This window comes from Aptenodytes patagonicus, chromosome 4 (genome assembly GCF_965638725.1).
Source record: "Aptenodytes patagonicus chromosome 4, bAptPat1.pri.cur, whole genome shotgun sequence".
Classification (NCBI taxonomy): Eukaryota; Metazoa; Chordata; class Aves; order Sphenisciformes; family Spheniscidae; genus Aptenodytes; species Aptenodytes patagonicus.
The window spans coordinates 70977869-71005474 of NC_134952.1; the positions used below are offsets into that span (position 1 = coordinate 70977869).

The following is a 27606-nucleotide window of genomic DNA, read 5'->3' on the forward strand; positions in this document are numbered from 1 at the left end:
TCTGCCAGCAGCTCCCACGCAGGGCTCTCTTGCCACAATCCTTTGCATATGTTCTCTCCTTCCTGTTCCCACCAACTCTAATTACTCTTCCCAGGCCAGACCCAGTCACTATTTCAGCTCTAAACATTGACCCTGGTACTCCTCCTGCTTGTCACCTTTAAAGTGCATTGGCATATCTGATCCTTTCTTTCTCTCTCCCCAAACATTCCTGCTCTTTGTGGTGTCCTAGTCCAGTTGTTACTGTCTGGTGGTTGTTTCCACAAAGTCTGCAGTCTTGAAGCAGAGTTTCAGAAGTATGTCCTTGAACTGTGTTTCTTAGAAAATGCTTTTGCCTCACTTTCTTGAGAAACATTTTTGTTTCATATGTTACCTAATATTCCTGATTATTTAATACAAAAGAAAGCATTCACTCTGAAAGATTTAAATCTTAAGAGATTCACATCCATTAAAGTATGCAAATGTAGTTAAGATCAAAATAACTGTAAGTCTGCAGTGATGCAGTGAAATTGTATTGGAATGATGCAGTGAGGAGGAGGAGGAAGATAGTTCATCATGGTATTATTCAAATTTATTTTTGTGCTGAATTAATTGTACTGTTACATAGTCACTCCAGCTGTATGGCTATATTCTTCTCCAATATCTGGCTTTATGTTACTAGTAAGCATTGATAACTACTCCAGTGCTGACTGGGATTGAGTTTAGTCCAGCCACTATTTTTACTTGGAAGGCATCTTCCTCAGACTGTGCTTGTTGTGTGAAGGCCCTCTCCGTAGGCTGTGAGACCCTACTGCTGCATCACTGCCTGCTGCGAACACGTGTCAAAAGCTTACTATTCCCCAGATTGCTGACAGGAGCTTGCTCAAAGCTCTGGCCAGGCTGTAGGTATTCTGCTTTACCTCTGTGACAGGATGACAGGAAAGCAAAGAGTGCAAACGCAACCAGGGAACAGCCTGTTTGTAAGCACCACTGCAGAGCTTTGGAAGCTGAAGCTCTGAGGGATGTTCTCTTTTTTTTTTTTTTTTTTTTTTTTTTTTTAGCCTTTTTAGAGTCAGATTTTTTTGGTGCTTTGGGTTTGTTGGTCCCCTTCTGTTTCTCTGCTTCCGGCTGGTTTATTCTTGACCGTTTATTCTTGCCCTTGCCAGGTGTTTTAGAAGCTGAAAATCCTTCAAAGTATGTAGGTCTGATTAAAATGTAGGTGATATCCTTCAGTTAGATGTTGAGCAGCTTTTCCAAGCTGGGCAATCGGGTGTGATTTTTACTAGGGATGGAAAAGAGGCTGTTACCAACCAATCACATCCTGAGGCAAGCTCAGTTTCTGTGCCAAGGGGCTTGGCTTGTACTACTGTGCCCCTTTGGTTTTCATCACAGAAACCTTCAGTCCTGGACTGCCTCTACTAAAAATCATAGTTATGTTTCATGTTTAATGCAAAGCCATTAATTTAATTCAGACATACCTGTTTTGTAATAATTGTGTCGTACCACTGAAGTCATGGGCTCTTTACCCAAAAAATTCTGTACCTAAGGAGCATGAATATCTTATGAAACCAACTCTTGAACTTTGTATTTTGTGTACAACTGCGACAGCCTTATTTTTCTTTAAGTTATTGCTATGAACTTTTTATCTTTGCATGAGGTTTAATCTGAAAAACATGTATTTTTGGTGGGTTTTATGTAGCTGGGATATTTGTCAGTTCCAACTTCTTAGACTAAGGTTGTTTAAAAAAATATTTGCAAAACATTTGCCCGTGACCCCTTATAGCTGAAGAGTAGGGTGTCATATGTTACAGGGTAGATAACTGCATGCAGAAATCCAGTTGAATATATGGCTCTATTGCCCAATTAATAACTTATGAAATAAGATTTAATTTATTTTCCAGGATTTTTTTCATTTCCTTGGTGTTTCCAGCTAGTGAAAAGCTGCATAGTAGTGAAAACAGGTAGTGTAATGATGGATATTCAAGAATAGGAAATTTTAAGTTTACTTGAGTGAAGTGTTACACTTCTCGAATTGCCTGTCTGCGTGGGAACGCGGTAGTAGGTTTTGACTTTACACACATGGTGTCTGTGTCGATTACAGGTCGTAATAGCGAGGAATTCTGCAGCCACAAAATCAGCAGTCACATAGGTCACCATGGAATAAGCCAAGGAAGAGAGCTTTTGTACTTGCAAATATGCAGGTTGGGCGGTCCTAATCTTAATTGAAATAGGTATGTGGGGAGAGCTTGATCATCTTCTGTATCGTCCTTTGGCCTTGGATTCAAGTTGTGGTTCTAAAGCATCACCTCTTACTTTCTTCTAATCTTTTTTCCACTTTGGATGAATTTAGGGAGGTTTCAGCAGCAGCTTGGTTTAAAAAAATTGTGAGTCTTCTTGAGATGTCTTATTCATGCTTTAAAATATGTAGACTTTATTCCTCTCTGCTAATTGAGGATATGTTGTTGATCTTAAGGCAAAAGGTCAAAAAATGACTTGTTATTGCTGTGGCTGCCTGATCAGTATAAAGCAGTAACGTCCTTAGTGATTTTCATGTTCCATGAGTTTTGTTGCATTTTCTCCCCCCCCCATAACTTTGTTTTGCATCTATCCCTGAATGTTCCCTTCCCCAGGTGACATAATGGTTTCTGCTGAACTGACACTTCCATTGCATGTAGAAATTGAATCATTATTGAGACACAGTTAAAATGACTTATTGCTCTTCCTTAATGTAACAGCACTAAGTCACCATTTCCTAGATTTATTTGTTCAGCAATTGTTCTCAACAGTGATACCAGCTTTTTAATTAGAAATGTAGGTAACCAGGTATTTGTGAACTTTCAGGAACAATATATTTAAGTAGGGAATGTGCTTCATATAAAGATTTTTTTTTTTTCCCCCCTAGTATTTTGGTTGACTTTTAATTATTCAAATTAAAGATCATCATCAAATATTAATTCCCTTACTTTTCCATGCTTTCCTTCTGTCAGTTTAGAGGTAACTGAGGGAAACCCAGTAATCTCTTTCCCTTGGAAAGTGCAGGAGCAGGAGAGTTCATGGTCTCCTCTAACTGTGGGATAGTGAAATGGAAGCCTCTGCTGGGTCTTCACAGGTGTCTTAAAGAGTTTCTGTAAGGAAAAATACTTCTGTTATTTTCTTCAAGACCATGTGGGGGAAAGACAGCCAAAGCAGAATTGATACTATTAAGAAAACTGGGAGGGGTTCCTTCCTGTTAATACCAAAAGAAAAATGGTGGTGAACTCCAGAGCTGTCTGAAACTTAGTGAAGGGATTTTGTTCCAAGTACTTTATATCTCTAATGTTAAAATACGGTATTTTACTTGATGTTGGTGACTTGACTCAGTCATCTTCTAGCTAAAATCTTTTTAGAGCTCAAATGAACCCCAAATCTTTCAAATTTGCTGTTAAAAATCTTTTAAATATTTATAGCTTGGATAAACCCCAGATATCACAAATCTGGGGGATGGGGGGAAGTAGAAGCTTTCATCACTATGTTTTCTCAGCAATGTGGTAATCTTCTTATTTTTTTTCTTTTTTCTTTCTTTTTTTTTTTTTTGCTGTCAATATAGATGCCAAGACTGTCAAATTTGTTTGGTTCTAGGATATGATGCAAAGCAAAAAAGGTTAAGAAATTCAAAGTCATTTGGGGACTGCAAACTTTTTAAGATTAAAAAAAAAAAATCTATCTTACAGAGTACAAGCTGCAGTCTTAGTACAGTAACTTGTCTGTTATAGTAAAAATGACCAGTAAAATTGATGTCATAGCAATGTTGTATTTTAAGTTTGCCTCCACCTTTTGCATCTTTATAGATATGGGAGAGAGAGAGGAAATAAGTTTTCTAGGGGCAAAAGTTCCAGTTATTGCCACTCAGATACTGTATCTTGCAGAATGGAGCTCACTGCCATTTTTAATATAGTGCAATATGTTTTTGAAACTGGTTACTGTATCCTTCCCTTGTCCCTTTCTTTATGGAATCAGTGGTCCCAGCACACTACCTCCTCCAGATTGGTTTGCCTACCGTCAGCTGTGAATTGAGCTATACTATACTCAGGTTTGCTTTGGTTTTTGTTTTTGTTTTGTTTGAAATGGCAGGTTACAAAAAGTTGGTGTGTTTGCATTCCTGGAGACTAGAGAAAGGAATCTGCTGTGTAAATAAATCTGTAACTAAGTAGTGACTGAAATGCTAATTAGCTGGAGACCACCTGCTCTGAAAGCATGGTGTCCTAATAGTGGCTGAACTCATATTAAGAGTCATTTGTGTGTAGCTGATGTCTTTGAAACATTAATTGATGCAGTCACCTTTGAATAGGGTTTTGGAAGACTGACTTAATCTTCTGGTATTTGTTTTCAAGCACTGGTTTTAAAGTGGATAACTTCCATAATCCAGCTCTCTTGCTGGCCCAAGAGAAAGTTGTAGCCAGTGCAGTTGTGCTCTGCAGCAGTGGAAGGGAGGCAGCGTGGCTGGGCAGGCAGTCACCTGAGCAGATGTGGGAAAAAGAGGAATTTAAGACAGTGTTCCTTGAAAGTATAGTTGGAAATTTGAGAAAAGCTCATGGATTTATTTGGATTTGCCAGGAACCTTGTTGAGTAAGGACTATGGTTTGAAGTCCTTCATACTTGAATTTTGTCCTAAGGCTGCAGTTATACCATCATACTAAGCTGACATATCTGTGGTCATCTGCAGAAAGGTTACCTGTGGGTGCACGTTTTTGTCCTCTGTGTTGGGCTGGCACTGGCATTTCTGCAGCCAGGTAGCCAGTGGGATCAGGGAACAGCTTGGTTAGGTTGGTTTTCGTCAAGATGAGTTCCTTAAGCTGAGTGTGTGGCTACATCAGCACTAGTGCTGCCATGGGGAAGAAGGTCTCCCTTTCCCCAGGAGCCTGCACCTGTGTCAGGTCAGTGGCTGCTCAAGCACAGCCTGAGGGAAGTTGCAGTTGGAACACTTCGGGTCACGGTAAGGTGGCCGTGCTGGCGAAAGCAGCAGTCTCATTCTTGTTCAATCCTCTGCCTCGCGTGGTACAGTTTGTTAGGCCGTGAACCACGCGGGGCAACTCCCACAACTGATAAATGACTTCTTTTTCACAGAGCTGTTTTTCAGTTGGATCAGTATCAGTAGCTAGAAGTACATGGTTCAGTGGGTGTACCAGGTTATACCTGTTTGCAGTAAGTGTTTGTATTATCCTTTTCAGGGAAAGTGAAATGCAAGAATATCTTTTTTTTCTGAAAGGTCACGTTTGAACTCTGGGAAACTACACGAATCATTAGGAATTTGCTTGACTAGGGAATTGACAAACCTGTTCTCTATGGTTGCTTTTTTTTTTTTCCAGCTGAAGGGAATACCTTCGATCCAAGCCAGCGTTTTATTTTTTCATTATCTGTCTCCAAACAGAATATCTCACCTCTTGCAGCTTTTTTTCAATAGATACTTTGCTTTTAAAGACTTTAACAAGACTTTAAAAGGGACTTGCAGACAGTAGTGATACTGATACAAGGGTGCTGGTTGGTTTTTGTGGTGCTGTATTATGCCATTGCAAGGTCATGCCTCCCTTGGAAGAAGGCATGGCTCTGGTTAGGGAGAGTCTTGTTGGCTGGAGCTCCTATGCCATTTTTTTAGGGCACTGTGAGGTAAGGGTGACGGATCAGAGAACTTAGGGAGGGTAAAGGCATAAAAGTTATTACAATATGGTGTGTGTGTGTTTCAACAGAAAATACAACTGAAATGACCACTGGTAGTATTGGGGAAAAACAGATAACTATGTAATGTTTCTGTTACCTTCCCTCTATACACAAAAAAAAAAATTCAGAATTGTTTTTCTAGGTTACTGTTGTCTTATGCAAACTAGGAAAGCTCAGTAAAGGGTGTCCTAGGAAGTGACATGGCTCACTAACTTCCTGAATATCGCAGGCCTGTCATTTTTTATTCTTTTTTTTTTTGGAAGGCCACAATGGCTGATAAATGGTAGGAAGCAACATTTGAACTAGTGTAAGTTGATAATCTGTTCAAATAGATTACAATAGTACTGGCAACCTACCAAAGTATAAGTGAAAATTACAAACAATATATGATCAGCCTAGCTTTGAACTTGCTAGTCGGAAATAAAATAGCCAGGAGACAGAAGTGAAGAGATCGAAAAGTTAGAAATAAACTGAAATTTTCCATGGGTACAATCAGCTAGCTTGACTGCATGCAGCCAGCTGATAGGCATCTTTAACTTCATATAGAAAGAAATAACTTCATATTGCCAATGGATACCTTCTGTAGATAACCTAGCATTTAGTGATACTCAGTATATAAATCTTGCCTATCTTACCTCAGTGAGGCGGGGGGGAATACTAAAAGGAAGATTCCGTTGTAAGACGAATGTTCCCCTACTGTTTTATGCCTTTGTGTTAAGGTTGCCATCTGCAGGTCCCCTGAAACCTTCTTTGGAATACCATCTCTGAATTTATGTAAGCCAGGACAGTGTTCTTCCCTAATCAGCTGATCATGTGTTAATGATTTTCAAGGTAAAACTTAAATACAGTTTAGACTGTCAAGCTTTTCATTTAGCTATATCAATATATCTACATATTTGAAACTCCTGTCATTTATTAATTCTTTTTGCTGACTCTGCATTGCACTCTTATTTCCTCAGTCCAAGACAGAAAACCTGGTGGTTTGTTTGACTGTGCAGGGATCAGTGATAGAATGGAGAATTTTGATGGGGGGGGGCATGATGTGTCTTATTTGTATTTTATGGTCTAATAATTACTCTATGGGTGAAATTAAGAGATAGTATGTGGAATTAGCAATAACTCTTGCTTAAAAAGAATATAATTCTTGAAGACAAAATTGTGGACTAATTCTGCAGCTTTCTTTTTGAAGGCCGATTCCTGTGCTGTGTGTATGAAGAAGTTCTTAATACAAAATGATGTGAACTAAAAATATTGTACCTCTTCAAAGGAAGAGAAGGGAAGTTTAGAATGTATTTGGCAGGGTCTCTGAGGACTTGCAGACGTGAGTTCTAGTGTTTTTCTTTTTGAAATTGCTAAACTATGAAATCGGGCAGCCTATTTTACTGACTTTGTTTTAGAGGTTTAGGAGATTGCATCATTAGAAAGCTTGTCTTTTAACACTTTACCAGAATATCTAGAATTAAATGCAGTACTAATGAAAGCTGTGAGGTATTATGCACTAATTTCTTTAATGTTGAACTGTGCTTAAGATACATAAGAAAACTTGGAACCTAAAAGATAGTGCTGAAAATGTCGTTTCAGGGTAGCGTATGCAGCCATGAAGGTGGTTACTCTCTTTTGTATTGGCACTAGTGACCTCCTGCTCCTACTGCTTTGAACAGGTACAGCTTGGTGGTTATCCGAAACTAATAAAATATGTCTTAGTAGCTGTCCTGCAGGGTGCAAGAGTTGGAGATCAGTTGCAAATTTTTTTAATGTGTAGCTTTTTTCATGCTAGTCTTATGTGCTGAAGTCAGTTTTGTGCAGGTCTTGCATGATAAAACTTTCTTGTATTTAAGATTACTTGAACACGCTACTAGTTTTGATTGACTTCTAACATTTATGTATAGGGTAAGAGGTAGGTTTCCATCTCTTCAAGTGATCAAAAATGTACATTTCTCTCATTGTGGTAATAAAAAATGTGCAACTATATGGCTGGTGCTTAACAGTTACAATACGTCTCAGCTCTTTTTCTGTCACGTGAATCAAATAGTTCTGATTGCCCCATGTCCATAGAAGGTGATCATGAAAACTATGATTGCAAATGCAGGGGGACAGGGGACATCCAACAAGAGACTTCATAAATTTTGTGGTCCATGAGCTGTCAAAACTGTCATCTGTTCTAAAATTATTGCTTCCAAGGACATAGACTCCTCCACCTCTCTCTCTCCTGGCCACCCACAAGTAATTGACTGGTCTGGTTTCCTTTTAAATTATGGTTGTGGTGATTGTGCGGGGAAAAATGTTGAGAGGGACTTTAGATTCAACATGCCTCTCTCTCTCTAACCACGAGTATTAAATAATGCCTGTCTCTTGAACCACTGGTATTAAATAACTGAAGAGAATATCTTTCCTGTCTGAGTTCATGCTAGGAAAAAGATTAGCTGGGAGAAACATTTAAAGGCACTATATGACTAAGTAGTTTCCCTGACTGACAGCTTTATTCTGAAATGGAGACAGAAGGGAAGTGGATTATTGAGCTAAAAAGTCTTTCTGCTCCTTCAGGGAGAGCCAGTGCTGCAGCTGAAGATAGACACTTCTATCGGGGTTTTTTACCTTTAATTTTATTGTTGTGTTAACGCTGGCTGTGATCACCTCTGGATGGTCATCGAATTTCCAAGTTAAACCCAAGTTTGAATCCTATGATCTGTTATGCCTTTTAGGTCTGAATAATATTCAGACACTGTCAGATTAGTTTAGCTTCTCTGGCAAACTTCCAGGGAACAGGTACCTTGATTATTATCACTGTGGAACTCTGCTGGCCCAGCTGCCTTGAATTTCAAGACTGGTACTGGCTTATATGTACTGAAGCATGCTGTCTCAAGGGTTTTAACTGCTGTGTACCACTCTTACTGTCCCACATGATTTACATTTTATGGCTCATATGCAGAGCAAGTGACGCACAGATGTGATAAAAGGAATTTCTAGACCATTACCACTTTACTGATAGATGAGTGCAAGAGATAGATCATCTCCCTTGGGCGGGGGGAAAACCAAAATCAATATGCACATCTCCTCCTGGAGTTTCTTTATTCCTTTCAATAGCCTTTCCAGAAACCCAAAATGTTCTGTTTACCTGGCTCTGTTTTTTCCCTTTGCTGTAAAGCAAAAGCTTTCTTAAATAGCAGTTTACAATTTGTCTCATCCCCTGGTCTTCTGTGTCTTGCAGTTCTATGTGGAGTCCAGATGTCCATGCATTACAGTAATTACTGCATTTAAGCATGATTAGAGTTTAGCCAGTAACCTTCATCACTTTGATAGCATAGGTTTTATTCAGTTATTGATGGTTTTCAATGACTCTTCCATCTGGGACCAGACTCATAGGGTCTGACTTCCTCCATGCTACTCAAAAAGATTGAAGCAAGCTAAAGTAACTGTATGTAGCTGAAGATGCTGTTTAGGGTAGATTTATAAGGTGTTTATAAAATGGACTGGAACTGATTAGTTCACAAACCAATAACTAAGTAGGCTGCAGCTGAATTTCTAGAACTATGTTCTCGAAAACAAGAAGACTACCAATGAGCTATGTGAAAGGTGTGCAAGATATCTGCCTGAGATGGGACCAGCCGATAACAAAATGGTGCATGGTTAGAGATCACAAAAATTATTTACCTTGCCAAGCTTATGTTTGGGTTTTTGGTTTTTTTGTGGTTTTTTTTTTTTTTTTTTTTAAACAAATAGGTCTATTGCAAACACTGTGTGCTCTGTTGTTAAAAATACAGTCTGTGGCTGTAAAACAAAACCAACAATTAATTCCATTCAGCATACAGAGGCTAGGAGGAATATACACGTTGCCAGTTCCAAAGTCCCTGTATGCCCTAGTAAGCCTCTGCAAGGGTCATCGTGGCTGGGTTTTGCGTATCATGTGGCCGAGCCAGCATCTTCCCTGCCCCCACCCCACCCCCCACGGATTCGGTCTTCAATGCTGAGTATGCTTGTAGTATTAGATTACAATGTATGATAAATACCCTTTTTGTAAGTGCTGTATGACTCATCTTTCCACAGTTGTAGTCTATCAATTTACCAAACATAGGCAGCCAGCTGCACCTGCGTGGAGCCTCTGTTGGAGTCAGTAACTCATTTTGGGCACAGCAGCATCCTTGTATGTTGTAAATTGCAGGTCAGGTTCTGTGATGACCATAAGGTTATGAGGTTACAGTTTCAACAAGGTTATGAAATGTAGTCAAAGGCGTGAACATGGGCTTAAAAAAAGAAGTATAGGTGCTCATGCTAAAGGGAAAACAAGAAAGAAGGTGTATGTGTGGGAATGAATGGAAAAGTTGAAGGTGCAGCCTTCTACTGCTTAGATATGTGTTGGGACTGCTTGCACATATTCTGTTTCTTGCTTGCAAAGATATTTGGTAATGAAAGGGAAACTTAAAAGAGCTTTTAGCTTTATGGCAGTTCTCCATAGAATTGTGGAACCTTCCTGGGAGGGAGGAAAAATTACTTGGAGATTTGTCTTCTGAACGTCCTATTTATGGCTCGGCCATATTTCATATGTACAAAGTAATAGTTAAGCTAGGTCTGCTTTCACTGTTGTAGTGCTTTTTGAATTGGCTGTGGTTTGGCGACTGGAAATTAAAGGACACAACAGCAGTCATTGATTGAGGGATAACCTTGAGCAAAGTAAGAGAATATAAAGGGAAAAGTAGGAATGAAAGGGCCCACAGAAAGATACAGCGTAGAAAATGTAACTTGTTCTTCACCTCAACAGTTGAGAGGAACTTGATCAGAAATTGTGAAGAGTTGTAGTTTTCCATCAGATAAAGATGTCAGTGCTGTCCTCTGAAGAACAACGGCTTCTGATCTAGAGACAGAAGCTAGCTTCTGAAGCCCACATGCTGAGGATTGGGCGCTTTTTTTTTAAAGTGTATAGGAGTATTAAAAGCCATCTGACAAACTTCTGTTACTTGATTGTGTAAGGGTGATACCAATAATTCTTTTTTGAGAAAGGCCTTTACAAAAGGGTTGGATATTAAGAGCATAGAAAATTTTGGGGATTAAAAGGATGATCTATTTAGAACTACTTTTCTGGCCTTATTTTCTTGTCTTTGCAGCAGTGGTGCTGTGTTAATTGCAATTTGGACAAAAATATTTGTTTCCGAACTTCCACTGGTCAAAAGTACAGCTACTGAACCTAATATTGCAATAATTTCAGGTAAACAGAGGAGGGGGTCTGAGAGAAAGATGTCTTATATTTGTGTCAAGTAGAATTTTTTCACTAAGTTCAGTAGATGAAGTTCTAATAAATGAAAACTGGCTTTTTTTTTGGGGGGGGGAACAGGACGACAACTCGTTTTCTGAAAACACAGAAGAAAATGTTCCAAAAGAATTGAAAACTGTTAAAATATACCATGAACAAAAGGGAAGCGCTCAGTGTCCTAATCAGTGTCAGTATAGTAAAACATGAATACTTGAGTATGTGGTGAACTCTTATATTTAACACTTCATATTTTATTACAGTTATTGTTCCTGTGAAGGAGGTGGAAGTACAAGGCAATCTTCCCCCTCCCCCTGCCCCATGAATGCATATTTGAGCTTTCTAGTTATTTATATGCCTATAGCCAAAATATATTTTTAGCAGTATTGGTAAACTGTGGAAATACTGCATAAAATTACAGCTTCTGCATGCGGTTATAGAGACACTGGAAAGCAAAACTACATGTTACTTAAAAAGTGTGTGGGGAGAAAATGTCACCTATGTAACCTCTGGTTTTTTCCCTATTACTTACACTGCTCCCATCCTATGAAAGAAAGTACAGTGTTTGGAGTACACAACAGTGGAAATCACAATAAACAGCAGCATCTCTTGTTTTCTTTTTTGTTTTGTTTTTAATATTTCAGTTGACCTTCATATCTGCTGCCTAGACTTTGCTCAGCTTCAACAAACTAACTAGCATCATCATTGTCCTCCTCCATCTCTTACTCATCTTCATCCTCTTCCCTGGCAACCCCATGAGATTCAATACTAAAGATCTGGCTTCGCTGGCCAGGCGCCCATCAGGTTGTTTTGACAAGGAAGGAAAGCTGAAGATTTGCAGAGTGGTCGGGGATGAAAAATTAATAGGTAAAAGTGACTTGCATTGAAAACTACCTGTGGTTGATGCGCATGTTTTCTGCAGTTGTCAGCTTACAGTTTCACTAATTGCATATACCTCAGAGTTTTCGGTTTTCTTCATTACTGATGCTTGAGTCATGCTAAATACCTTTCTAAATAAAGAAGTTTAAAGCCAGCTCTTCAGTTTGCTCAAGTTTTCAAGTTTCCTTTGTCATATACCTGAGAAACAGTACTTGGTCCTTAACATTATTATTATTTTTTCCTATAAAGAAAGATTGTTTTTTACTACTAGTGATTGCTAGTCACCAGTCATTAGTTGCCATGTTTTAAAGTTTAGATATCCAGTTTCTCAGGACCTGCCCCTCCCACCCCCCAAAACTGTGTTCTTTTATTATAGATTTTTTTCCATGGCTCGCTTCCCACCTCCTTTGCAGATTTCTTCAGGCTTTTATGATCATATTTTAAATGTCTTTCAATTTCCAGTAAGCTTGAATAAATGTCTGTTCCCTCAGTAGCTGTTAGGAAATAGCTCCTGTTTAGCTGTAAAATCAGTCCTAATACAATAATTTCAGCAATGGCAAATGTTCTATTTTCACTTGTCCCAGTTGATCTTCATTGTGATTATATTTACTTTTATTTTATTAGAGGGGAAAAAAAAAAAAAACAAACAACAAAACAACCCAAAACCGGCACAGACTCAATTATGATAAGGGACTGAGAAAATTTTGTGCCACATTTTCAGAATATTTTATACATTTTCTAGTGACAAATATCCAGAGTTTCCTGTGGAGGATGCAGCAAACTTCCTGGACAGAGTACTAGTGAACATCCACTTCTGGCTGCTTTGGGGTTCCTCAACAGGATTCCCTCCCTGTGTTCTCATTGTAGGCAGCATATCAAGCCCTGCCCAGTGAATATCTGATGTTTATGAGGATGTTTTGAATTTTTCTTCACTTATGAATACATTGAGTACTAATATTGCTGCTAAAATCCTTAGGTTGACCAGAAACAGAGCAAATGTTCATCTAGCCCTCTATCATGGGCTATCTGTGCTATGGTCAGTGGTGGTAGATTCTAGGAAAGTGTTTAAGAAATTATGCACATGTAGGATGTTCCTATTGCCCAGTAAATCCTTCTGGCTCCCAGCAGTCAGATTATAACCCCTTGAGAGAAGGGTCATTTCTCTCAAGGCATTTTGGTCACTGTACGTACTATTCACTGATAGACTTGTCATTGTTAGTCTGACTAATCTTTGGACTTGCTTATTTTTCACACTTATGAGGTAGTGACTTTCCCAATCCTATATAAAAATATCTTTTATTAGAAAAAACTGCAGTGTGGATGTGATAGGATTCCTTCCTTCTGATGTCCTCAGGGTTCTGCAGGATGGAATTTAGTCTTAGCAGAGTCCTGTACTTGTACTGTAAAACAACATACTCGGATCTGATAACTGTGTTTAGACTTTTAGTTGGTGGATGTGCATCAATTTTATATTATGTTCTTTTCTGTATTGTTCTTGCACTTTAGTAGGTCCGGAAAGATCCGGGAACTTCAATTCCTTTTCTAAAAAAAGCCCCAGGTTATAACTGAAAACGGTTATTGTAAGTCCCAGTGCCTGTGAGTGTAAACCTTCCACATTCTTGTGGGGGAACAGCTATTCTGATTTTTTTTCAAATGTTGCCTAGTGAAACATCTTAATTAAAATTATCAAGAGGAAAAGAGAATTTTGTTTGTTTATTTACTGTAACAAGACATCCCCCTGGTCAATATTATGTCTCTAGTGGTGGCCAGCTTTGAGGGAAGTACAAGAGTTCCACAGAGGCAGTTGTGGAATAACATGACCTTAGGGTACAGCTGTTCTTCCAGCAATTCAAGGCTGGCTGCTGTCTGGAGACATGGGGTTTCATGTGCCCTCTCAAAAATAAAAAAGAATACATCTTGTGTAAAAATGTTCCTTTCTCTGTTAAGAGGTGATGTAGGGTTTGTCTAAAGAGATCACGTTCGTCTGTGAGATCTATATCTGTATATGTCTATAATAAGTATATGTAGCTATCTGTACCTACAGATATGTATACAAGTACTTTTTTAAAAAGAAAAATGATGCAATTTTAAAAATGGCTAGTTTAGAAGAATAACTTTTTGAAGTTTTTTGACCCACTCACTGACCATAAAGTTCTGAAACATTCCCTGTTCCTAAACGTTTGATTACTTGCCTGCATGTGTGTATAAACAAATATGTTGTTATTCCCATTGGTTAAGCCCTTTCAAAAAGTGTAGTAAATATTTAGACCTCATTTGCTCAGTCTTTATTTTCTGAAAATTGTAAATTCAGATTAGCATGTTCTAATCTAAGTGGAATAGTAAATGTTTTTGTGTCTTAACAAGGATTATATTTCATCTCTTGAAATGATGGAAGCAAAAGCCATTCCATGCTGAAGTGGCTGTTTCTGCTTTCATGTGAGGAAAAGAGAGAAAAGCAGAGAAAACACAATTGAGTGTATGTTGCAGTCACCAATTCTCTAAGCTGCAGAGTAGAAGAAACCTTCTGGGAAGTTATTTGGCATTTAACAGCATGTTGTACATAGGCAGCTGCTGAGTGAAGTTGGCTTTTTTTGGTTAATGATTTTCTCTTCTGACCTTTATAACTAATGCATCTTCTTTAAGAAGCATTTAATGTGTGAAGACAAAAGGTTGTTTTTATTAATGTCTTACTTCTTTGCATACAGAACCAAGAGAGAGATGGTGCCGACTGAAAGGAAATCTGCTTTTTCTAATGAAAAATAAGGTAATTCACTTTCCTACTGCTTTTCTTGATGTGTTAGTCTAATCTGTAGGAACATGAGTAATCCTTTTTCATGATAGCTATTGGCATTGTGCTTTTAGGGACCAAAAAAAAAAATCACTATTATTAGAATAGTGGAGATGAAAAAAAATCCATTGTTTGCCTTCTGTAGCCCTAGGTATTCTTCATGATATCAGCATCCTTTAGCTGAATCATAAATAGTCTATGGCCAGGTTCTGCTCATAACATACACGGGTCTAAATCCAGAATTATTCCACCAAACCCACTGGAATAATGAAAGCAAAATCTCGCAGCTAAATGAGCTGTTGTGGTAAAGTTGAAGATGCAATTTCAGACCCCTACTACAATTTTTTTAGGGTGGTTTTATAACTAAATTTGTTATGAAGAGTGGTGTTATTTTTCTCTTCGTTTGTTGTAAAGAGCAATTATATGCCTAAAATGAAGGGCCTATTAAAATAGGGTCTGACCCTGACACGCAATGGAAGTCTTGCAGGAGCTGCTGAATGCCCTCATTTGCTATTGGCTTTATTAGGAGTTGAGGCCACTCATCCTCTGGAAGGAACGAGCACTAAGTATGGAATTACTCTTTTTCTTACCCTTTCTGTCTGATATTATGAACGCTGCTTCTGTAGTTGCCTGAAAATAGCACTGGATTGTAAAGAATTAGGGAGTAATATGGATGCTTACCTGTTAACAGCAAGTATTTTAGAATTGGCTCCTAGGATATTTTTATACTGTATGGGCCAGCAGTTGGATGGAAATGATAGTACTGCTTGACAGATTGTATATTCTGTTTGAAAGATTTTTCAATGTGATATAGCGGCTTATTTTAATATAGTGATGAATGTGCACATATGGTATACTTTTAAAGCAGTATTTGCTTTCAAAGCACTGTTCAGGAGCATGTGATAGATTTCTGTATGTATGCAAACAAAATGAGACAGTATGACGTAAAGGTTTCTCTGGCTTGAGGCTGCATTCCCCTGGGTGGTAAAAGGACCAACAAGTTTTATGTAGGTAAAAAGCAAGCTCATGGCCACCCCTTTGTCACACCCTCATACACCATCGTTCTGCTGTATGACTTGCAGAAACTATTTTTGGTAAAGGGCATTAAGTTCAAACTACTCTCTTCTACTCCATGTTCCTCCAACTGTCCTGTTTTCATGGGAGCCTCTGGCATTTTGTAAAACAGTTTCAGGAAACATTTTGATCAACTTTGCAGCTGTGAAGAGAGGAGTAGGAGAGCTTTGCTGAAAGTAAATATAGCTATCAGTTTGGCTCTGGAAATTTGGAGAATTAATGTTACTATACTAGAGGGTTTAGTGTGGATTGGTATGCAGGTTCATACGGTGTGCGGTGGGTTCTTTTACGTGTGGATGAGGTGCAGATGGATGGAATGAGGCAATCTCGGTTGGACCAGCAAATCAACCAACCCGCTAGGTCCACTCAGGCTGTTCAAATGCAAAGCTGTATTTTGAGAAACCTCAAGGATGAGACACAAAGTAATGGCTGGTTACTGCAATGTTTTAGGCTTGCAGTAAATAAATGGGAATTCCCCTTGAAATGCTGTGGTTTGACTGAACCAGTTAAATAGGTGGGTGATTTTTATCTCTATGTCTAGGTCAGTGCTAGAAAACCACATTACTGAAGGAACCAGGCGATTCGACAAATCTTAGCTTATCAAAAAGACTGGTGGCTTGATTAATGTCAATGTGTTTTCAAAAGGTGATTTTATCAGGTACTTTCTTTAATTAGGGAGGTCACAATAAGAGAAAAACTTGGAAATGGAAGACAAACAAATTCAAATGATCACAGGATGATTGGCCACTGAAACCCAAGTGTGGTGAGATATAGCGGGTGCGCAGTTTTAAAATGTCACAACTTAGTACGCTCAGTACAAAGACCACTGAGTGATTAAAGGGCAGTGTCTTACAATAGCCCAAACTAAATGATGTGGCACTTCCTAGTCAGCTTATATCCTAGGAATTTGTGAAACAGTCATTTTCAGAGGCTTCATCTGTTGGGTACTGTAAAGGATAGCTTCTTTGACAAAGACAGATCTCTCTCTTGAATCTCAAATCCCAGTTTCAAAGGATGCAATTTATAGGTATACTAAGTAAAACCAAAGCAATTTGTGTGCTGTGAGGACAGAAGGGAGTGTACCCTGTATTTCTCCCCTCCCTCCCATCTCATTCTAGAAACGAACAGGCATCCCATCTGAAGCAGATTCTTGACATAGGAAATCATAGTTCAAATTTTGGGAGTGTAGTTTGCCAGTATAATAACCAAAAATAGTCTTATTGTAAAAGTTATTAAGCATCTTAATAAGCATATTTGCCAGTTTTCTGCTTTTTAATATCCTACTGAAGCCTGTGCTAATTCAAGTAATGTAGCGTGTGAAAGATGTGCCCAGAACTCTGCTGATGAAGCCATGTCCCTATTTTTGTTGCTGGAACCTGACTTGGCTTATGGCTTGACATGGAATAAAAGTAACTCTGATGTTTTAGAAGCTCATCTGAATGCTCATCTGAATGCTGAACAGTTAACTCCAGAAGTCACTGTCATGAAATGAAGACTGATTTGCTGCTATTTATTAATTGCTGTCAGAGGCATGTGTATGTCTGTGTATACAAATGCTTATAGTTTAATGACAGACACTCATTCTAGTTCAAAGGTACATAAATTATACTACTTGTATAAGAATCTTCTCTATGAAATCGCAAAGGATGCTTCCTGACTTATGTCTGCTGTAAATCTTAGGTAGCGTGGCAGTACATTTTCAGCGTAGGGAAAAAATGTGGTTTATTCCTCCACCTTATCATATTTGGATGCAGCGGAATAACCTATTAGGCATCTTAAGAACATTTACTTTCCTTGGTCTAGCAGCGGAGTTGGTTATTTTGGACTTTGAGTGGGCCAAGAAGTAGACCTACTTGTAGGCCTGAGGCACAATCTAGCATCTGCTAGTGTTAGTGAAACTTTTTTCCTTTGTAGACTTCGGTGTGGTGTGTGTGGGTTTGTGTGTTGTCAGTAGTTGGGTAGTTTTGTTTTGTGTGGGGTTTTTTTTGTGTGTGTGTGTGCGTTTGTTTCTTTGGTTTTGTTTTTTCTTCCACATTCGTTCCCTACCATGTTGTATTGGTTGTAGGTGTCAAAGTTATGGTAGCGAGGGGTCTGCAGGAGTGGCCTCTGAGAAAAGGTCAGGGGCTCTGCAACAGACCCACCACAGGACACAGCTGTGCCCATCAGCAAAGCAAGTGGTGCCTCTGGGAAAATGTGTTTAAGAAAGGACAAAATGCTGCACAGCAGTGAGGAAGTGTGAGAAACAGCCCTGCAAACACCAAGGTCAGAGAAGGAGAAGAGGAAGCAGCTCATCTGTTCCAGGTGCAGGAGCAGATATTCCCCTGCAGCCTGTGGAGGAAGACCATGCTGGAGCACGTGGATATGCCCTGAATGATCTGCAGCCCATGGCCAGCCCATGCTGGAGCAGGTTCTCCTGGAAGGAACTGTAGCCCGTGGAGAGGACCCATGCTGGAGCAGGTCTTCAGTGTCTGCAGCCCACGGGAGGGACCTAACACTGGAGCACGGGAAAAGCGCGAGGAGGAAGGAGTGGCAAAGAGGAAGCGTTACGGACTGACTACAACCCCATTCCTCATCCCCCCCTGTGCCACTTCAGGGGTGGGGAGGGAGGAGGTAGAGGAGTTGAGAATGAAGGAGTGAAGTTGAGCCTTGGGAAAAAGGGGGGTGGGAGGAAGCTGCTTTAGTACTTGTCTTTGTTTCTCACCATCCAGGTCCATTTTAATTATCAATTAACTAAATGAATTTTCCCTGGGTCGAGTCTGTTTTGCCTGTGATGGTAACTGGTGAGTGATGTCTCTGTCTTCGTCTTGACCCGCGAGCTTTTAAATTTTATTTTCTCCACCAGCCCTGTTAAGAAGGGGGAGTGAGAGAGCAGCTGGGTGGGTGGCTTGCAGCCTGCCAAGGTCCATCAACCACAGATAATGATCCCCTGTGGGAACTGTATGATGTTAATACCTTCCTGTGTGAAGTCCTAAAACCTTGAATTACATGTGTAGGCTTTCTGTCCACTTCTCAGGAAGAGGCCAATGTGTGCATTTGCATCCTATGAAATACAGTCAGTATACGATACTTCTGAAGGCAGTAGTTTTGAAACTGCTCCCTAAAGCTGTGGTTAGCAGTGTAACTGGGCTGGGGAACCTAGTGCGTGACAGGGCTTCCAGAGAAAAGTTTGACATTATGCTAATCTTGGAGCAATTCTTATGGATCCTAGTCCAAAATACTTGAACAGTATTATTTGATCGTGTTTTCAAAACAGTTAAGATTTGGAACTAGGAAGTGATATGTGCGTCACCTAAAGTATGTGGGTTATTTACTTAGATTCTACCCAATTCCAGCCTGGGAGGTACTTTCTTCCAGAACTCATGTGAGTGGGAAACAGGGAGGAAGATTGCTGGGCAACAGTTGCTAATGCGTGTAATAGGTGTTACATACTTACACGCCTCTTTTCATTGGCATAAGAGGAGACTTTTGATTAGAAGTTTCAGATCTCTTTCGGGATTGCAGTATTGTGTACTGGTTTTGTTTTTAATTACAGATCAGAATTTATAGCAATGGCTTTCTCTTGTTTTTTTTTTTTTTTTAAAGAACAGTGCATATTTTTATATCAAATGTCATGCTATGTCATTTCCTTGTTGTTTCCTCTTCATAGGTCCTTCAGAATAATTTTATGTTTTTTTTTCCCAAGAAAGAAGTAAACGGGTTATTTTAGCCTTTCTCAATCTCTTTTAATCCTCATGCCAATTCAGAGCTGGATTTCTTCCCCCCACCCACCTGTGGTTAAAAAACCTAAACTGTTGTTTGCTAGATATGTGTGAATTTGGAGTGATTGCTACTGAAGTAAAGAAAGAAGCTACCTAACCCATCTATAGTTCATTTTCACGTATACTAATATTCCCGAATGGTAATGCTGATACTTAGCCAGTTTTGTAGATTACTTTGCAATCTGCACACAAAAAGATACACTAAAAAGTACAATTATGTTTTTGCATCTCAGTAATAGCTCCAGAGGGCCCACTACATTCTATTGAGTAAACATTTTGACATTCCTACTTATTTTTGAATATGTATTTAGGAATTTATTTAACAATGGATTTTTGACCAATAGTCTGTAGTGGATCCTCTAGGAGAGTCATTAGCATCTATTGTGTAAATCTTTCTCAGTTTGTGGTTTAGTGATCCTGTGGAGGTAACCATTCCAATCTATTAGGTCAGTTTGTCCATGCACTGGCTCAATAAACTCCTGCTGTTTTTGTGTGTGAAAGGCTGCCTTTTAAGACTTTTAAGATGTATCAATTTTTAAAAATTATCATGTGGAAGAAAAGAAGTTTAGTTATACGGATGACCGTATTTAAAATAAAAGCTGTTATGAGTGCTGAAAGTATCTTGAATTAGCAGTCATATTTCACACATAAAGTTATAAACCTGTCTTCTTTTCTCTAATCTAAATAATGTTGTGGTAGCAAACTTGTATGGCATGTTCGTACTGTAGTGAATCTATATGCTTGTTTCCTAACCCCCTAAAACCAAGGGATTTATATTGAAGAAATGACAGACTTAACTACACAGGTGTAAATTGGAGTGCTATAATACACCTAATGCCAGAGAGAATTAAGTAAAAGGTGGTGAATGTTTTGAGACTTCTCTTGTAACGAATTACCTTTCCTTAAACCAAATGTATTGTTGGGCTTAAGATTTTGTACACAAGATTAATGACCAAATTTAAATGGTTGTGCTGTCAATAATCGCAAGCTTTCTTGCAATGTTTGTGAAAGCTTAACATAAATTATGTTGGTACAGCATTGATCACAAGTGTAATATATTATTAACAGTTGGCAGAAAAGCCTCAAAGTAGGATTTCAGATTGACTCATAAATCAATAACCAGAGAACCACGTGCAAGGTAGAAATAATAGAATAATGACATACTTCTGAAGTTCTGATGTGAATTACATTGTAATGCAGCTGTGAAAATGTTATTCAGGTTTTCATGGAATAGTTGTATGTAAGTTCTGCCATAAAAATGTGAGAATGTGTCAATGAATCTTCTCTGCAGTCAGGCAGGCATACACAATGTATTTTTAGCATTTCAACATAGCTGTATAGCTTTAGTATTTTCCTTTCCAACTTGATATCTTTTAAATATTCTTACAGAGTGAGATTGCTTTATTTTTACTGAAGCTGTAGAACCTTTTCCGGTCTGTTGGACTATGAGGTTTTCTCTGTGTGTGTGGTTTAGCATTCTGTAAGTCAGTGATCTCTCCAGGGCGTCTTGAAATAAAAGTGTCTCTTCTGGCTAAGGATGTACTTTTTATAAACCGTTTTTCAGCAGTGATTTCAATTGTCTAGAGCATGCTCTGTATCAGTTTAAGTGCTAAGGTCTGAGCAGCCAGAATAAGTGTTCCTGCACTGTGTAGAATTGCTTTGGGATTGAATGTCATTGCTGATGTGTTTTTTTTGGCTTAATACTACATGTATGATATTGGTTATGACCATGTTTTGCAATGTCTGTAAGCTGAGTGAATCTATGTCTGTAATATAATATCCCTTCGGTAAGTTTCAGTAAAATATGTTGTTGCTGTGTTGGTTAAGATTTTGATTTACAGTAGGAAGTGTGCTAAATAGAGAAGGAAGCAGAAGATGTCAAAACGGTGGCATAGGCAGATCTGGAAGCCGTATCATCCCTTACGTGGCTCAAAAGTCTTAGAGTGTTTCTGAGCATTCTCAGCCCCAACCTTGCGTGTACTTCTGCCTGCACTTAACTGAGATGTGGGTTGCCCTCTTACTGTTGGAATGAGGTTTTTATATGTATGTAACAATACACACACGTGCATATACATAAGTTAAATATCAGGCAATGTTCAGTTAAGAACTCAAATGAATTTGGTTGTGTTGAGAGAAGGAATATTGCCATGTGGGCTTTTTAACCTGCCTTAGTAAGGTATTGTGTCCTGTTACTGTAATCATGCGTTCAAGTTAGTGAGATATCTTGTATATGTTTAAAGTTCCTTACTTAATGCTGAGCCTATTTTTAAATAACCAGTTGTGTTGCCCCTTATGTTATACCGTAAAGGCATTTTAGAATGGTTTTTTTTTTTTGCATGCCTTCATTTAAATAATAGATTTTTTTTTTTAAAGATTTCTTGATGTTTTTAGCCATATTGGATTGGAAGAATGCTATGCAGAGAATTCTATGCTGGTTGAATGCTGTAAACCCTAGCCTTAAAACCCCACTAAGCATGACGTACATAACTCCAATGTAGTGTTAGGAGGGAGGAAGCTGCTGTCTTTACGCTGCTCATGAAGAGATAATGTGGGGAGCATGAAGTTGTGTGGGATAGTTGCGGCAGAACATAAGCAGACAAGCATAACCCTTGATTTCCTCAGTAGCTGTTCCTCCTAAGCAGTTGTAGTGCTGACCCAGACGCGTATATTTTAGGAGTCCTGCAGACCACTGCAAGCCCAGTGACACCAGAACGGCATGTCTCCTTGGGGAAGCAAGGGCACGCCGAGCCTTTGTCACTGAGAGTCTGTGCAGTACCGCTAAGGTATATGTGCTGACTGTTGCAAATGCAATTGAGCTTTTTCATGGCATAAGCATGCTTTAATCCTTCCTTTGTCGTGCCTACCTGTCCTTGACCTGCCTGCTTCCCCAGCTGTGCCCGTTACTCTCTTTGATATCTGAAGTCTATTACTACTTAGTTGTCTCCCATTGCATTTCCATCCCAGTATCCTTCCCGGTCCCGTTGCTATTCCTTGCAGTCTTTTACTAATCTCCTTTGAATAACCTCTTCCGAACGAGAGCTAAGAAGCATCTTTCTTGTTCATGCAACTGTCTGCCACTTCCAACGCTAGCTCACCCTCTGACTGTGACTCCATTTTCTTCCGGTCATTCTCAACTTCTTCCTTCAGTTTTATTCTTTTTGGGGATTTGTGATGTGCTGTACCTAGAATTGAAGTATATATGAGAAAAATGTAACTTAAAACTGCATATATTTCAGTAATTGCATCTAGATCTGCCTCAATACCTGTTTGTCCAAACTATACTTTCATCTTGCCTTTCAGAGTGCTCTTCCTGTGCATTGAGCCATGAATTCAATTTCAGCAGGAATGAAACAGCTGCTTAATCTTTTCTGTCAAGATCTTCCTCCCATTGCTTTTGATGGCTGAAGCAAACATCACTTCTCTTCCTGCTACTCATACCATTTTTAGCATTGCTTTCAACAGGAATGTGTTTCTAAGTACTCATGTTCTGGCTATATCTGTGTTTTGCAGATTCTTTTTAAGATAGACCACTCTTTCCATCTCTCTATCACCTAAAACTCTGGACTGGGATAATCTTATTTTGCAATTTCATCTACTGAAATATCCTTCTCCTGATCTTGGGAAAGATGAGATTTGGTTATATCCATTAGAGGTCTTGCAAAAATAATTTTCCTAAGCTTTTTTTTGCCTGTTACTCTTTTCTTTGCATCTGACTCTTGCATCCTTCCTTCTGTAAGCTCTTTATTTTCACTGTGAAGATTTTTCCCTGTCTCCAATACTCTACCTGTTCTTCATTTAAAGTTCTTCTGATTCTGAGCTGTGTCCAGCACACAGTGCCTGCTTTCATAGATCTGTGAAACCAACAAGGAAGTACTAAAACAAGACACTTACTAAAAAGTGTAATCTCATTATCTTCCTTAAGTTCTGCCTTTACAAATCTTCTTTGCTATGAAGCTTACAAGAAGTTCACAATGATAATGCCATTTTTTTTTTTTAATGTTCATTGGCTCTCATGCAGGCTGACATGGGCTTGCATGTCTGTGGTGTATAAACTGTCTGGCTTTCTTGTGGCTTAACATCTGTGTTCTGCGTCTATACGGTGGATAATATCATAGGGTCCTGTGGTCCTTGATCTGCATTCGTAAATGCTCTGGTGATATATATTAACATTTAATCTGAGCAAATTGCTGAATTTGTAAGTGTTACCTAATGGAATTAGCTAGATTTTATTTTTTTGTAGTTGTTTGTGTTCTCCACTATTACTGCAGCAATTGATATAATTGCATAATATATGGAATTGTATATGTTACAATTACATAATTGGCAGTAATCAAGCACCAATCTTGTTTAGAATAGATAATTGTGTAGATAACTGTATTTAACAAAAGGTTATAGAGCATCCCCGTGCGGTTCTGTCTTGGTTCACTGGCTCTTGCTGTATTTGGTGTTGCAGTGAACCCTGTGGTGGTTCTCCAAGAGTGTGGAGTCTGGCAGATGTTTTTGTTGGGCAGCTTCATGCATGGCTGCAGAGAGACTCCTCGGGCTGAGTAGGCATTCACTATTTGAGATAAATTTGCAGGATCAGGGCCCTATTAGCTTCCATAGCTATTTTGGGAGACTTTGAGAATTTTTATGATGCAAGCTACGGTATTTAGAGATGACTCTTACAGCTGTCTGGTTTTGGTGAGAGAAGACCTGATAGCTATATTGGAAACAAGAAAGGCTTTGAAACTGTGCGCAAGTGCTGAGCGGACAATGTGCAGCAGCCTCTAGCGGAGTAGACTGCAACTAAAATGCTTGGCGGTTACCTCATTGAATATTAGCTCTTAACACGTGAAAGAAACCTAGGGATGGAGGAATACTAATAATACCAGAGGATTAACATGTTACCCTAAGAGAAAACTCCTGCTGCAATCTGTGAATCTGCACTGAAGGGAATCATGGAAATGTTTTGTATTTTGAAGTTGGTATCGACTGTAGCTGGAAGAGCTGCTTGGCTTATGAAACTGTTTCACTTCACAACACACTCCAGTGAAGAGCCCCTTAGGAAGATAAAACTGTATCAAGCCAAGCACAGAGCTGGCACTTTGATTACGTTAATCTGAACGGGGATATTACTCCTAAGAGAAAACGTGGTGAAAGGAAGTTTAAAGGCTGATCTTTGAAATAGTATACCTACGTTTCTTCAGTGCTGAGTGGCCAGTAGTCAAAGGAAGAACTGCACACCTTTTATTTCAAAAACAAAACAAACAATAAAACCCACCCCCAAAATGATGGGTTGCATCGCTTTTCTTTTGTACAAGGTAGTAAACCAGTTTGTCAGGATACTGTTGCTAAAGTCTTCCTTCACTGAAAGGGGTCTGTGCCTGATACAAAGTATTATTCATGCTTCATTATCCTGTTGGATAGCTAATGTAGACTGGCTGCCAGGTTGTGCATGCTGGGCTTTTCTATTGAATCAGTTTGTCTCATTTTAGAACATAACCTCTGTTTAAGTTGCTTTATATTTTGTTTATAATGGAAGTTGTCAGTAGATGGCAGCAGCAATCTCTTTGGATAGCAGCTTTAGGTTACCAGCCAAATGAACATCTTATGCTAATGTTAACTAATTCTAAGAAAAAAACACTCTACTGAAGTAATTCACTGAGGGCAAAACTTGCTTTTATTTTTTTGGCCTGAAGTGGGATTTTGAAGCCAGGGGCTGCTGGTTAACCTTGGTTTAGGCTTTTATGAGCAGGATGATGAGTAGAAGAAGGGAAGCCAGGGAGATATATGTACAGCTAGAGTCATCTTGCAGCTGCAAAGGGATAGATGCCAGCCAGCCCAAGGAATTCGTGGGCAAATCCCCTTGAACCATCAAAGACGACCTTCTGGCTAGTCTGTGCTTGCCCCACCATATACTCATTAGTGAAGGCTGTATTTAGCAGAAGGGAGGAGAGGAGCTGTGCATATATATACATACATCAGGGTGCTGCTCTTATAAATTGCATCCCAGGTGATCCAAACTAGCTTTTTTTTTTTCTAGTGCTTGCTACTGCAGTGGCTCTCAAATTTGAGAGCAGTCTGATCTGTGCTGTACTCTCTGCCCCTTTAGGAAGTGAAGCATAAAGGGTTGTTTTGTTCTGTCCGCATCCTTTCTTTTCTGTCCTTCTGAGTGGGGTTGACTTAGGAGGCTGTGCTATGGCTGCTGAAAAGTGCTTCGGGGAGGGGCTGTTTTCCTCCTCAGAGGGCCGAACTGTATAACCCAGCTTCCATGCCTTGGCTGCTGTAGGGATGGGGGGTGACTTCTATGTGTCATCTCGATATCAGCATGGGGATGAGCGTGGTGAGGACAAGGTCCTGGTCACACTGGGACCAGAAGGTGTTTTAGGATGGTGGTGGGAAGGGGAGGGAAAGAGGAGGTCAGCTAGATAGCGGTGAAGGGTAGCCATGCTTCTGCAGGCTCCTGGCTGTGCCAAGAAGAAAAATGCTGGGTTTTATACCCATCTCTCACTCTGAGATTTAATGAGATTTTCTTTTTCCCTGAATAAGTTGAGTGCCTCTAATTTATAAGAAAGGCTATAGTGCTGTTCAAGCCTCATATTTGGTTTGTCAGCAGCTACTAATGACTGTTAAGGACAAAACGGTGCCTTCTATTTCAGTATCTTCACAAAGCACTACTATTTACTATTCCCTTTCTTTTTCTGACCAACCCTGAGAACTGAGCTGAGTTCTCCACAGTGCCACCAGAATGTATTTGCTGGGTGACGGCAGCTAATTTTAAGACCAATGTTATAAAAGTGGTTATGTGTTTTGCCAAATGTGCACGGTTTGCATTTATCATCACTGAATTTTATTTAATATTTTATCACTTGGCTGGTGAGGATACTGAGAGCCTACAGCTTTGCCTTCAGTTTTAGGTTTGAGTCTCTTTTGTTGGCATTAGCAAATGTTACCACTTCACTATACGCATCTTTGTTCCTGAGCATCTATTAATGCAAGGCATCTGCGCTTTATGACTTTGCAGTGTAATTTTTCCAAGCAATTGGTGAGGGACCTTGTGAAACTTTAATTTTTTTTTTTTTTTTTTTTTTTTAATGTATGCTACACCAATGCTTCTGATAACTCTAACAGGTTTGTGACATGTGACTTCTTCTACAAAACCTGTTAACTCTTTGCCTTCCTATTATTTTGTAACTTTCTCTTATTTTATTCTGTGTTATAATTTCTACCCATTTGTCCAGTACAGAGGAGTTCTTCAATAGAAAGACTTGAAATCTACTAGTATGTACCTGCTTGTAGAAGATTGGTAATGCTAATCACAGGCAAGGATTGGCCAGGATATTAACCTAACTTTAGTTTTTTAGGGTAAGTTAAACACTTTTTTTTTTTAAACTGAAAATGTTACCTAGATTAATCAAAAACTTGCACTTGATTATACTTAGATCAGAAGAAGTGAAAGGCAGGGAAAGCAGTCTGTTGCGGAAGTCATGCATACTCTATTTTCTTTTGTAGAAAGAAAGAAACAATTGCAGATCTGATACATTAAAAAGAATTGCTAGGTTTGGGAGAGTTTTGGTTGTGTGGTTTTGTGAGTTTTTTTGTTTTGGTTTTTTTTTTTTTTTTCTTAACTCAATAAAAATTCCAGTTAACACCTTGGTGGGGTTTTTGGTGGTGTGTTTTTGTTTTGTGTGGTGTGTTTTAATCACATGCATCTGGCCTTTAGTTTGTTCTTGGCTTACTCAAGTTCTTAGACTTTGGCTCGTCTTGACTATTTGAAAAGTCTGCCTGATATTGAATGTATCTGTAGACTTTTGCCATTGACCTTTCCTGTAGAGCAATATTTATATAGAATAGAACAGATGTGGAACACAAAAGCTTGTGAAACAAAAATGGATATCTATGTACTGTTTCAGAAGGGTATAAAAGCTTTCCTAATGTAAGAACATTCTGAAGTATTCCCATGAGAGAAGATAAGCCTCAGCATTGCCAATGAAGTCTCCTTTTTATCACAGCCTAACACGCTAGTGCTAATGGATCTACTCTTTAGAGGATGACAATTAATTCTATTTCTGTTAAGTGCGCTGCAGATACTACCGCAGCATGGTACCTGAGTGACAAGCTCCTGTGTCCTGCCAGGATCAGGTGGTTTGATTTCATTGGAGTAGGGATTATGGGATGCAGCACTAGTGCTTTGTTGAGCAGATTTACCAGTG

General features: G+C 39.1%; 1 protein-coding gene across 4 annotated transcripts in view; it reads left to right on the forward strand.

Moving 5' to 3' along the window:
* The window catches only part of INPP4B (inositol polyphosphate-4-phosphatase type II B), a 328856-nt gene that overhangs the window by 28171 nt on the left and 273079 nt on the right, over positions 1–27606 (forward strand). For all 4 annotated transcript variants that reach the window (XM_076337143.1, XM_076337145.1, XM_076337141.1 and 1 more), the window contains exons 2-3: positions 11557–11779; positions 14497–14555. In XM_076337143.1, the coding sequence (XP_076193258.1) occupies positions 11668–11779; positions 14497–14555 (171 nt within the window). In that variant the 5' untranslated portion in view covers positions 11557–11667. The remainder of the gene's footprint in view (positions 1–11556; positions 11780–14496; positions 14556–27606) is intronic.